At 44.8% G+C, this 13,636-nt stretch overlaps 1 protein-coding gene across 2 annotated transcripts in view; it reads left to right on the top strand.

The window, feature by feature from the left end:
• Positions 1-13,636, top strand: part of ARMC8 (armadillo repeat containing 8) — a 31,788-nt gene that overhangs the window by 4,326 nt on the left and 13,826 nt on the right. For both annotated transcript variants that reach the window (XM_078609218.1, XM_078609219.1), the window contains exons 2-11: positions 1,517-1,593; positions 3,870-3,941; positions 5,525-5,667; positions 6,975-7,072; positions 8,366-8,458; positions 9,180-9,260; positions 10,744-10,819; positions 11,342-11,432; positions 12,501-12,561; positions 13,258-13,458. In XM_078609218.1, the coding sequence (XP_078465344.1) occupies positions 1,517-1,593; positions 3,870-3,941; positions 5,525-5,667; positions 6,975-7,072; positions 8,366-8,458; positions 9,180-9,260; positions 10,744-10,819; positions 11,342-11,432; positions 12,501-12,561; positions 13,258-13,458 (993 nt within the window). The remainder of the gene's footprint in view (positions 1-1,516; positions 1,594-3,869; positions 3,942-5,524; positions 5,668-6,974; positions 7,073-8,365; positions 8,459-9,179; positions 9,261-10,743; positions 10,820-11,341; positions 11,433-12,500; positions 12,562-13,257; positions 13,459-13,636) is intronic.

Below are 13,636 nucleotides of genomic sequence, written 5' to 3'. Positions count from 1 at the left end.
ACATTTTGTGAGGCCGTGTGACGGGGGGGGTAAAAAATCGTCCAAAATCGCGTGACGTCATTTATGGACGGCCCCTTATAAGTCCACAGTTTGCTTGTGTTAGACAAATGGGATGGGTAGTGTACACTCGCAGAAGGGGCTCTGTGATTTGATGGGATGTGTCAACAAAAATGCTTTTAATTTTTATGTCGAGGAACAGAGATCGGAAGCAGGTGTATTGTCAGGTTATTTTGCTTACATTTTACAGTAAAACCTTGGATTGCGAGTAACTTGGTCTGCGAGTGTTTTGCAAGAGGAGCAATTTTTTAAAATAAATATAAATTTGATAAACGAGCGAGGTCTTGCAATACGAGTAGTACGCTTTGTCTGCTGAGCGTCACGTGATCACAACTGATATACAAGTGCTTTGGATTACAAACACGAATTATACTCGCAATCCAAGGTTTTACTGTAGTTTAAAATGCAGACCGTATCCATGAAATTCACAAGTGTCCAGTCCGTTTCGATGAGTACTTCCCGAACGGTACCGTTGGAGGGAGGGATTAATCAAAAAACAAAAACATAATTCTCTTGCCGAGGACATTACCCCCAAAATTTTGACGCTTTCTAAACTTCCAGCATTTTTTTCCCCACAGAAAATTCGACAAAAACCCTTGGGAAGCCCGACTTATGTAAATGAGGATGGCATTGGAATGTGCCTCGAAGCTTCACTGCTCAGGACCAAATGCGACGATTGTTGTTGGGTGCTGGAGAGTAGCCGGCCAGAGAGTTTAATTGGGAAACGAATGGCACCTGCCATTTCAGTGTTTTGTACAACGCGTTAGGGATCAATGCGCCGTTGTGCAATGGATTGGCCATTGCAATAACGGACAACGTGTCAAACGGGATGCATTTACATTTCGCGATTGAGATTTTGTGACGTGTAACGTTCGTTGTGAACGATGTCGCTGTAAAAATCTGCAAGGAGACAAAAGTCCATTGTTCACGTAGTTCGGTAGGTCCCCTCCCTTACCATCATCTTCAGCTAAGTCGCGTGAACACAACACGGCGTTGTGGCGAGTGCGAATTTTGTCGGTGAAAACGTTCGCAACAGCAACGCAAAATAGCAACGCTGAAAATTTCTAATTTTGTAGTCTAATTTGAACCGAAGTTTGCAGGAGAGTTCAAGTGTCACTCTTCGACACTCTCAGTTGCATCACCTTTACAATAATTTCTCCAAGGTGACAATTTATCAAAATTGCAGGGTGTTCATTCGAATTCCATATCGCTTGCATTTATCCCGCTCAAATGCACAGGCAGTGTTAATTATACATCAACGTCTATTAGAGCAACTTGTTTTTGTAATTGTGTCCATATCTGCATGCGTTTATCATTGTTGTGACATGTGTTTTTAAATTCGACATTTGTCTCGATGCAGCGACGTGTGTGAGCCAGCCATGCCATCCAGGCCATGCTTGATATGCAGGGTGGCTAATGGTGTGAGATGAGAATGTTGCCTTGTTTTGTATAATTTCAGGAGGTGACGGCTTCGAGCAGACATTATGTCGACCGCCTGTTCGACCATGATCCTGGAAACGTTCTGCAGGGTGTCATGTGAGACCTTTTCTCAAAATACATCAGAGTATGACTTATAACCTATGGCACTTGTCATTATCGTCAACCCTGATCAATCCACTTCCGGACGAAGGCCGGCCCCCCCAAGCCGACACCACATCCCACAATTCTGCAATGCAACGTTCCGCCTGGCACGTGGACCTAAACTGACTGTGTCACTCCTCTCCTCGACAGACGCCCTCCCTACTCTTTGGTTCTTTCGGTAAAGTCACGTAGGTATAAAAATAAAATAAATTAAATTAAATCACGACGTTTCGGGCGCAACACAAGACGCCCTCCCAGCCAGATTCCATTCCTTGGCTGTCATGACCAACATCCCCATTCTTGACCATCATCCCTGACGATGTGCCGTACCCAACACCACTTCTCTACGCGATTCAGATGACGTCAATACCTACATGTTTGCTCCAATCCATGAGTTTTGTCTCCCAATGTAATTCCAAGCACGCTTCTCTGCTCGCTTCTTTTGCACACTTTCAGTTTTTGTTCTACATTTTCATCACTGACCATGATTCTGAACCTTATTTCGCGGTAGGTAGGACACGTTCATTCAAAAAACACTTCTCGTTTGTGGGAAAAAATGTGAGCTTTTTAAAAAGTGCATTTATACAAAATCGGCCATGAAAATATTGTGATGAAATTAAGAAATTATGCTGCTGCACAGATACACGACCTCCAAGATCTGCCCTCACAGTATCCCACCATCTCCTATTGGGTCTTCCTCTCAAGACTAGACGGTGGGATGATGGTGAATTGAGAAAAAATTTATACTGAAGAAGAATAAGCCTAACTTTATATTTGATTGTGGAGTGTGTAATTGGATATATAAATTGAAAGGACACAACTGAGAACCAGCAGACTATTGTACCGAGGACAGTTATTCAATTGAGATGATAATTAAAGTTATGAAATAAAGAGATTAGAGTTAGTTGGAGTGCTTGTGAAAAATTGGCTTTGATCATGATGCAGAAATACGTAATGAGTGCATTTACTGTCATTGCACATTATTTAGAAACAAAACATTCGACCAAAAACACTTAGAAGCAGGAGGGAGATGTGTTCGCTTCGAATCACACTGAGAAACATCGAGTAAACACATCTGTAATGGGTTCCGGAGACACTTGTAGAGGTAACTTCTTTATTACAATACAACACTCCAACAGTCCTGATACTCTGTTACAGCCTAGGTACACAGCCTAGATACACTACTCTGGCTACGCTCTGGGGTCCTCCGGCTACAATTACCCTAGGGGAGGCTATCTGACCCGACCCAGCCAAGGTGCGGGTCTGGACTCTGGCTTCCTCGGAACTCGCCCTTACAAGGACGTAGAGCCGGGAGTCCCAGAGTCCCACCACTGGCCCTCACAGCGTCCCGGCCCTTACAAGGACAAGCGGGACGAGGGGGTCCAGGGTCCTAAGCTGGCTGGCTGGCGAGTCTTGGGTCTTGAGCTGCGACTGGCCCCGATCGGCCAGGGAGCTGCCCTTTTATGCCTCGTCCCCAACGAGGGGTGGGGTTGTGTGCGCCCCCAGATATCCCACAGAGCACCCACAGCCCCCCGTTGGTGGCGCCAAGGGGCTTAAGCGTCTGGGTTGCCTGGGATCCTAGCGCCTGGCGCCGAGGCTTATCTGTCTATGATCCCAGAGCCCCCAGCAGCCCCTCCCCTCGTGGGCTGGCACAGTGGCCCCTCTTATGGCACTACACATCCATGGATAAGAGAACGTAGGCAAGTTAAGAGACAAAAAGTGGGCCTGGGCAGGATGCGTCACGGCCAGAAGGGATAATGATGGCCGATGGTGAAGAGTAATAACGGAGTGGCAGCCAAGTGACGACACACGTCAGAGAGGGCGGCCACCGAGGAGGAGCTCGGTCGACGATTATACGGCAGGATTGTGAGGGGTGGCGGTGGCAGCGACTTGTGGAGGCCTTCATCCAGCAGTGGGTTGACCATGGCTCATAATGAGGGTGATGATGATGATGGGCTTTTGCGTGAGAAAGCGATGGAATGTTGGCATGTAAAAATGCACTTGTTGCATTTTAAAATATATTTCCAAAATTCTGACTGTGCCAAGAATAAAAGTAAGACTTATGTCAAAACTATTCATGCATTTTTGTTGTGTAATTGACAATTATATCCTGTAGTCATAGGCATTTGAAATGTTTATGCAGACTTTGGCACAATCCAACTCTGTAAGGGATACGTGTTTTTTGTAAATTGTAAGCGTTAAGTGTGCAGTGCTGATTTGTCGTGATGCAGTGACATGAAGAACGCAGTTATTGGCAATAACAAGCAGAAGGCCAACTTGATCGTGCTGGGAGCGGTACCCAGGCAAGTCTCCCTTTCATTCAAAAACATTGTCTCGCTTTTCTGCTTATGCACACACGGGTTTCCTCAACCGCCAACACAAAACTATAATCACGTTCCTTCGGAGTGGGCAGGTAGGAACAGACAAATAATCCCTGGTGGGCAGTGTGGAACCTGTTGTTCCTACCTGTATAAGTGTAGTGTATCGTGTCGTGTATAGTGTAGTGTGTAGGTTAAACGTTGAGTTTTATAAGGGCACCACGGGGTGACCATCCCCTCCCCACCCAGCCCCTCCCCACCCAGCCCCACCCTCCCCACCCAGCCCCTCCCCACCCAGCCCCTCCCCTCCCTACCCAGCCCCTCCCCACCCTCCCCTCTCCACCCAGCCCCACCCCTCCCACCCCCACCCTCCCCTCCCCATATGCACGACAGACAAATAATCCCTGGTGGGCAGTGTGGAATCCGTCATTCCTACCTGTATCAGTTATGTACGTTTCAAAGTGTTGTGGTGGGCGGTATATTCGTTTATTCTGCAAACGCTTGGACAGCACCGTTCATTCTGACCAAATTCTAAATGCACTCAATGCCATCAGATGTTGTCAGCTAAGCAGGATTGAGTTTGATCAGTGCTTGCTTGGGAGCTGACTGTAAATGCCATCGATTGGACTGAGGTTGGCCCAGAGATGGCAGCAGCACAGCAATGGATTCTTGACTTAGGGCCTTTGAATGTCATGCTGTTGTATATGTCGGATTTATCAAAGTACGATACTCTCGTCCGACCATTCGTTGATGGAATTGGTCAAGCATCTCCAAGTCGGATCTTCCTGGTATAGTGAGATTGAGTGGGGTGTCCCTGTTTTAATAATTATATAGCACTGCAGTGTCATATGATTACAGTACTACTGTTGTTTTTATCTTATATGGATTTTATTTAAACGTTTTTTACGCGTTGCTGTATGTTTTTTAAAACGTTGAATCTCTTTTTGCGCTTGGATATGCAGATTGATTATTCGTGTTTTGGCGGAAACCACCTTCTGCTGCACTTTGAGGGCAGGAAAATTGTACTTTTTGCAGGTTAAATTTCGATTTAAAGCTTTTGTGACTGCAGGGATTCATCTTCTTGGTTCTTTCGGTAAAGTCACGTAGAAGAGAAATAATAAAATAAGAATAAAAAATAAAACATAATAAAATACAATTCTCACGACTTTTCGGCCACAACGCAAGCAGCCGTCCTCAGGTGAAGAACAGGGCTGTCAGAAAGACAGCGTCCCCTTCATTGGGACACTGTCTGTGGTTGAGTCGGTGACTGCGTGGGTAAGATTGTGCCGTTATTATTTCTCTTCTCCGTGACTTTACCGAAAGAACCAGGAAGATTTTTGCATGTTGTTTTATCACGGAATTTTAGGTCAAACTTGTTGCCGCAAGAATGTTATTGGACCCTTGCGTCAGGATTTCATGGTGAGCAGCAGGGGGGGGGGGGGCCCACAGCTCCATTCGGGCACCCAGACAGTGGCACGAGGGGGAAACAAACAGACTGGCAGCATAGGCGTCACGTTGTTTAATCTAATGTCACATTGAAGGTTTACTGTCACTGATGTCACCTGTAGGCTCCTCTACCTACTGCAACAAGAAAACTCCAGCCTACAATTGAAGACGGAGTGTGCGATTGTGCTTGGGAGTTTAGCTATGGGCACGGAGACCAATATCAAGTCCCTCTTGGATTGCCAGACCGTGCCGGTCTTGTTACAAGGTCAGCTCACACCCTTCACAGCCAATTATAACTGTTAAACAGTGGCAGATATCGTGTGTTAGTTGCACATATTAACAGTACGCTACAGTGTTGTTTTTGATTACCATTCTGCAATACCAGCACATAGCTTTGCACCACTGCATACGGGTTTTTGAAAGTTATTTTTTTTATAACACATGTGTTTCATTAATTCCTTATTTACTTTACACATTTTTTACATTTTTCCAATTGTATTGATAACATTTGACCGATGTGATTTGGATATCGATTTAAAGCTTTCGTGACTGCAGGGATTCATCTTCTTGGTCCTTTCGGTAAAGTCACGTAGAAGGGAAATAATAAAGTAATAAAAATAAAACATAATAAAATAAAATTCTCACGACGTTTCGGCCACAACACAAGCTGCCGGTCCTCAGGTGAAGACAGAGCTGTCTGAAAGACAGCGCTCCAATGAACACTGCTAAGCTTGGCAGCGTATTTTAAACATCCTGCTAATTCTCTGACATTAACACAGCTTTTTCAATGCTAAATTCTTCTGTTGATATGTAAACTCCTTTGCCAAGGCGCTCTTCTCCTCCCACCCAGCTTAAAATACGCTGCCAAGCTTAGCAGTGTTCATTGGAGCGCTGTCTTTCAGACAGCTCTGTCTTCACCTGAGGACGGTGATTTGGATAGTATGTAAAATAGGTTTCAAAGAACTCACAGGCATAGTTTTCCAAGTTTCAAGTTGATGTTGTTTAACTGGGAGAGCCCAGCATTGGTTTCATTTGCAACAGTGGCCGACGTCATTGAAATGACAAAACCAAAAACAAAAAAACAAGTACATCAATGAAGACGATAGAAATTAGCGCAAACTCAACCGCTGTGCTGCTTTACATGTTGTTTATGTCGTTTATTGTGAATTTCGGTCACAGTTCCTATGATCACTGTTATATTGCTTATGGCTTTATTTTGGTGATTTCGAAAACGTTTTTTGATTTGGCCATGTTTGTTTGTTGTAGTACGGAGTTAGAATGATGGCTTTAATCTAAGTTGTCTTGTGGTTGTTGTTGTTTGACTTGCATCCCACTGGGATGTTTGCACACAGCGTTGGTGTACGGTGCTTTTTTTTCTGGAAGACTTTGCAGTTTTTTCCTTCATTTTTCTGTTTGCGCATAGCCACTTTAAGATGTTTTCTTGTTCATGTTTTTGTTTTTTGTTTGTTGCGGTTGCACCCGATTCAAGAGCTGAATGGCTCACAGGGCTATACCAAATAAATTAAACTGAAACTTCTATCTCTGTTCATTCTGCCATGTGTCAATGTGCAGGTCTTGTGCATCCAGATTTGAACTTCATCAAGGCGTGTTTACGCTGCCTTCGGACGATCTTCACCAGCCCCGTGACTCCCGTGGAGTTATTCTACACGGTACGAACTCAGGATGCTTGCATTTAATTTACAACCCTCGTGATGTGACATTGAATCGAAATTATCATTTGCACATTTAACTACAAGTCGTTCTCAGGTGCTGTCTAGTGATAAAAATGAAACACATTCCTGTGGAGGGAGCTGGTAGGAACGTCGGGTTGCTCGGTCAATGGCCAGGGTCAACGGCGGCGTGGTGTATTTCGCAAATATGGCCGACTGTGAGGGCGGGCACAAGCCGGCGTGAGTAGGTTAAACGATGAGTTTTATAAGGGCACCACAGAGTGACCAGCCCCACCCTCCCCACCCAGCCCCTCCCCACCCTCCCCACCCAGCCCCTCCCCACCTTCCCCTCCCCATTCAGCCCCACCCTCCCGACCCAGCCCCTCCCCACCCTTCCCTCCCCTCCCAACCCAGCCCCTCCTTCCCCACCCAGCCCCTCCCTGCACGACGGACACAATAATCCCCTGTGGGCTGGTGTAACCAGGAGGTTCCTACCAGTAAAAAAGTGAAAATACTATATTATTTTAATACTATACTCTTTGGCTCTTTCGGTAAAGTCACGTAGGTAGAAAACTATAATTTATAAAAATAATACTATATTATTTTATTATGGATTATTTTAAGATTTTAAAAGTAGGGGGAATGTGCACCTAGTATCTGTTTTCGTGGGAACATTAAACGTGGCAAAATAAAACGTTATTTATATCAGCTGAAGTAACTACAAAAGGGATGGAAACACGATTTAGAAGTGTTTGAAAGCCTCTGGTCCGATTAAAGTAATGCGTGAGACCCAGACACGAGCCCCTCAGTAGACATTGGGTCTCCCTTCAGGAAGATGCCAGGATGCAACATGCATAGCCAGCATGCAATGCGCCAGGAAATGTAACTTTTTTACTTTTAATATAAATTAGTTTATGCGTAAATTTTGAAGCGTTCGTCTGTTACGCAATATCTACTGATGGCCAACTTAAAATTTAATTTTGAAATATTCTGAAAAGTAATTTTCTATCAGGGCCCCATGGAGTATACGGTGTCAAAGTGCAGTCTCCAACTATCATTCACTCCATCTGTGGCCCCTCTGTGTGCTCTGAAGAAAGGCCGTTGCCTGAAACGTTGCATCATATTTTTACTGAAAAATGTGTTGTGTTTCTTGTTGTTTAGAAGCATAACGCGTCATTCATTTGTAATTAGAAATCAGCTAAATATGTAGCGATACTTTGTTCTTACCGTAGAGATGCGGTCGCACGTGGTGTCAGTCCAAATAATTTATCTTTGCTGTGTGTGTGTGTATAGGATCACACCGTGGTTCCTCATCTCATGGGCCTCCTCAACAAGACCCGCTTCACTCAGGAGTTCATCTGCCAGATCTTCGCTCACTGCTGCAAGGTTTGTGTCTCATACACAGCCTAATGGCAACCCCGCAAGGGAGATGGCAACAATCATCGAGTCAAAATAATTAAAGGGTCAACTGGGGATGATGAAAATACTTGGTAAAGCAGAATATTAGGTGACCGTTGGATTTCACGCCACCCATTTGTGTGTGCCGTACCGGCAACGTTAGGTGATCGCCAGCAGAAATTGCCCCAATGGTCTGTGTAGGCTATGAGGGTGATCTTTGTCTCATTGCATGTCTATAGCACAATTGAACATAATTTGGAGGAGAAAAAAAATATTTCTCTGACAGGACTTCAATCTGCCCTATAAAAACCACAGCAGTGAACTTTATATCAACTTCAGACTGCGTCCATGTGAAATGGGTTGGCGGTACAAACCGGTCATGTAGTACGTGTACAGCCCGTTTGTCAATCCACTGCTGGATGGTGGTTTCCCCTCACCACAGAAGGCTGTGGTTATTCAAGCATAATTCGCCACGCTGGTCAGTGTCGGCTGGTGAAAGCGAACAACAATATGTTTTTTGTTCACTGCCCCCCTGCTAACCACAACGCCTGTAACACCTGCTCTTCACTTGGTGGTCGCCCATCCGAGCGCCGTGCAGGCTCAGATTCGCTTAGCCTCTCGGCTCTCGTGAGATCCGGTGCATTCCGGTTGGTGTGGTCGTAGGCTTCCCATTAATGTGAAGTGTGAATGTCTGATTTTTTTTTTTTAGAGTGCTGAGCATCAGACGTTTTTGTTCAACAGCGGAGCAGTGCCCACCATCGCCCCCTTGCTTGCCTCCTCCATCTACCGGGTATGTCCTCTCGCTGTTGCTTCTCAGTGCGTATTGATGCTGTCCTGATCGTTACTGCACTGAATATTCATCGAGTCGTTTCCAGTTGTGATAAAGCGCTTTTGTGAGGGTGAGAAAACAAACAGGCCGGGCAGTGGTGGCATGACGTCCACCTGTAGTCCAGCACTGGATGTGAGCGTTGGTGGATCACACAGATATTTTGACACCCCCTTCCCATGGCTGTCATAACCCTGGTTCGCCAGAAGACAGTACAGCAAGTGGAAAAAATCTGTTTACATTTATAAAGGGATAGAATGTTACCCCCTCGATAAGTGGGTTCTCTCCAGATGCTTTGGTTTCCTCCCACATATTAACTTTCCCACAAATTTGGTACCGTTTTATGGACCCTGAGGTGGATGGGTGGGATGAGTCAACGCCCCCAATTAGGATTATTAACTGCAACATTCTGACTGTGATCCACCCGCTCTGCCACCAAACCACGCGGCCGGTTTGAGTGTGAGCAGCGATGAATGTTCGTCGCCAGTGCTGCAGCGAGATGCACATGTGCTGTGGAAACAGCTTTGCGCACTGAAATGAACAAAGATTTATCAGGGTAAAAATGTTGATCACTTTTATTGAACAGTATTGTAAGATCTCTAGCTGAATATAATTGGGTAAAATTGTTGCTGTAAATAAATAAAGTACATTTTATATATTAATTCCCCCAGAAAACGTTTACTAAGAATGTTTTGAAGAAAGTAATTAAAACAAATGAATTGTGGTCTTTGTAGAAGGCAAACCGTGTGATCCAAATTATTACATTAAACACAACATATTTAGGATAATGATTGGCTCTAGTCTTGCGTGTATATTTTTAAACCACTGCCTATGAGGCGTTTTAATTAATACACAAGATTACTGTTCAGTAAATGTCTCTTGAGGCAGAGTGTTTTGATATGTTTATTTTTATTTTATCTGTTAAAATGTTTCATCTGCAAAATCCCTTGAGCTGGAACCTCTCATTTGCAAGGGTGTCCAGAGTGTCGATTGACACACATACACATATAACTACAGACACATATACACTTGTACACATCTACATGTACACACACAAATATACAGAAATAAAAACCATCAAAAATCCCCACAGTCTTAACAGACTGTTATGGCAAGTGCTGTTAGTGAGCACCTATGGAGGCAGACACGGCACACGAGGGGATGGGTGGCCAGCACCAAGCCCGGCTGCATTTGTCTCCCTAGTGGCAATATTTACACACTACACCAGGTATTCATTTGAGGCTGAGTCCACCTAGGGGAGGTTCAGGACCGTTTCAGATCATTGTCACTGGTGTTGGCTGTGAGCGGGAATCGAACTCGGGTCGCTGGCTTCGTAGCGCAGTGCGCTAACCGCTACACTACTGCTCCCCACACGCATACACAGGAAACGTAATGACATAAATACAAACACGTGTGTGCATCATGGCCACCGGTCCGCTCTGTGCAGGTGAAGATGCAGGCCATCAAGTGCTTCGCCGTGCTCACCTACGAGAACCCGCAGGTGGCGCTGGCCTTGGTTGACGGTAATGTTGGCCATGCGGCCACGTGTCCTTCGTGCTGCCACCACTGCCCAAGTTTGTTGACTGTCGATGCTCCATTCGTCTATAAAAGCCAACACAAACTTTATTCCAAGTGACGTGTGTGTATTCAGTGTGAAGTCTTGAGGTTTGCTTTTGTGCTGCTGTTATAATTTGTTATTCTTCAAAATGGTAAAACTAAATATGGAAGTTTTTCTTGATTTATTTTCACTTTCGCCAAATTAATGTCCTTGTGTTGAGGGTCTGATTCGATACAAACAACAATCCAGTTTAGTTTTAATTATATTAACTTGTTTATTATTGCGTATAGTTTCTGTATCATTTGTACAATTATCTTCACTCAACATAAATGTGTGCTTACATTATACTTTATTCTTCCTCGCCTGCATAATTTGACGCACGTAATCGATGCATCATTACTTGCATCACAATTTAGGGTATTTATTTAAGTTGCCGATATAGCAGTCTCCTGCCAATCAGCTAAAAATGACTGTTGTGATTTTGCAGTGATTGTCGATGGAGAGACGCTGCCGCAGGTGTTTGTGAAGATGATGCGCAGGGATCAGCCAATCGAAATGCAACTCACCGCCGCCAAATGGTAGGCAACTGTGCGATTCGTAGCCCAGTGTAGGAGCGTTTATCTGTGGCCATGAATGCAGGCCCTTTGATGGACAACACATGGGCCTGTAGGACCTGGCCAGCGGAGTTCAGAACACCATCAGGATCCTCAGGTGTCTCGATAGGAGTCACGTTTGCCAGCCACCCTGAAACAAAAAGATTATCCAGATTCTTAGAGAAATACCATAACACATGCTGTGCCTCTCCCCTGCTTGCTCCGTTCCATGCACACGATCGTCACTCCCTTACTCTCCTGTCGCCACTACCATGGCTACTGTCCCCCCGCCCCCTAATATTCACTCTCTGTGATTCTCCCACCCATGTTGAGGACTCGATCTACCAGACCAACTGTTCCATCTCATCCACACTTTGTGCAACCACCACACAGCAGGTCACAACAACACACTCGCACGAACTCACACACATTAACCTACTCGCTCACTCACTCCCTAACCACCTGTGCTCCGCAACTATAAAACAAGATGAAAGTTCCACTCATGCTGTGCCATGCAAGCACGTGGGATGCACCCAATGCGGCAATTTAAATTCACAAACTGAACACGTTGTGTAACAACAAAGCTTCTGAATGAAAATTGTATGCTGTTAATGTATTTAAACATTACAATTATATAATAAATGTTTTTAACTATGCTCTATCTTCTTGGTTCTTTCGGTAAAGTCACGTAGAAGGGAGATAATAAAATAATAAAAAATAATGCAGAATAAAATAATACAATTCTCAATTCTGAGAATTAATAATACAATTCTCAATTCTGAGAATTGTATTATTTTATTATGTTTTATTTTTATTATTGTATTATTTCCCTTCCACGTGACTTTACCGAAAGAACCAAGAAGATGAATCCCTGCAGTCACGAAAGCTTTAAATCGAAACTATGCTCTATATTACGTACATATAATTTGTTCTTTTGCACGCATTTGTTATCTTGTTGTTTGACCTGGACTCGTGTAAAATGTGTTGCTGTCACAGTTATGCATTGCTCTGAGTAAGCGCCAATGAACGTCTGTCCCCCCCCCACTCCGACAGCTTGACGTACATGTGCAGGGCCGGGGCACTGCGCACAGATGACGCCATCATCGCTCTCAAGGTACACGCCCGACCTTTTCACAGATACCATCTTCAACAGATATGATGATCATCAGTTACATATCCTACGGAGCTGACATTTTCCATTAATGACGGCTGTTAGTTTTCACTTTGCAAATGTAAGTGCTTCTGTTACCGCCTGTTCCATTTTATTTGTTTTTATGATCGAGTGTTTTTTGTACTGTTATACCTTGCTAGGCTTACATTCATGACTCGGTTCTCCACCTGAAGAAGATTGTTCGTCTCAGTGGACCCTTACCTAGTGACAAAGATTGTACTTGCCGCTTGCATAGTAAATCATATTCATTCTGAAGATGTTAAAATGTATGTTGGGTTGCCCAGGAGTGCATGGGTCAGGTCTCCCAGCCTCTACTTTAATCATACAGGGATTTGGGCCATCATTTTCAAAACAAGCACCGAAGTTGCGGTGTGTAACATAGGATGTGTTACAGTATGTGGAGTATGCAATACGTCACATGCAGTAAATTGAACCGTTAAGACTGTAAACTGGCCACGTGGCACGCACCTGGCCTACCTTCGTGGTGGCGCATTCTTTCTGAGTCATGAGCAGTGGTGAATGTCCTTGCTTGACCTACACAGTTCATCAGCAGCTTCCTACCGGCCGTGACAAACATCTGGCCTGTTGGCACACCGATGCACCTCGCACACAAACTATTGTGTCTGCTTTGCGTTGCAGACCCTGCCGTGCCTGGTGCGGATGTGCAACAAGGAGCGCCTGCTGGAGGAGCGAGTGGAAGGGGCCGAGACGCTGGCGTACCTCATAGAGATGGACATCGAGCTGCAGAGGCTCGCCAGCATCACCGACCAGCTCATCACCATGCTGGCCGACTACTTTAAATACCCGACACCCGTCAGCCCCATCACTGACATCAAACGGGTACGACCAATGACAGCTCTGCAAGTTGAGTCGTTTAAACTTGATGCATTGAGAGGGCTTATTTTTTTAAATATGTATTTCTGCGTTTCGACTGATGTAAGGTCGTTTCCAGTTTCACTCGTGTGTATTTGCACCTGCTTTGTAATCCAAGCGTGCTTTTTGGTGGTTATGCTGCTTG

The sequence above is a fragment of the Lampetra planeri genome, chromosome 31 (genome assembly GCF_965212315.1).
Source record: "Lampetra planeri chromosome 31, kcLamPlan1.2.h2, whole genome shotgun sequence".
Taxonomy (NCBI): Eukaryota; Metazoa; Chordata; class Hyperoartia; order Petromyzontiformes; family Petromyzontidae; genus Lampetra; species Lampetra planeri.
Note: the sequence above shows the minus strand (reverse complement) of the source record. Positions and strands in the feature narration are given on the sequence as shown.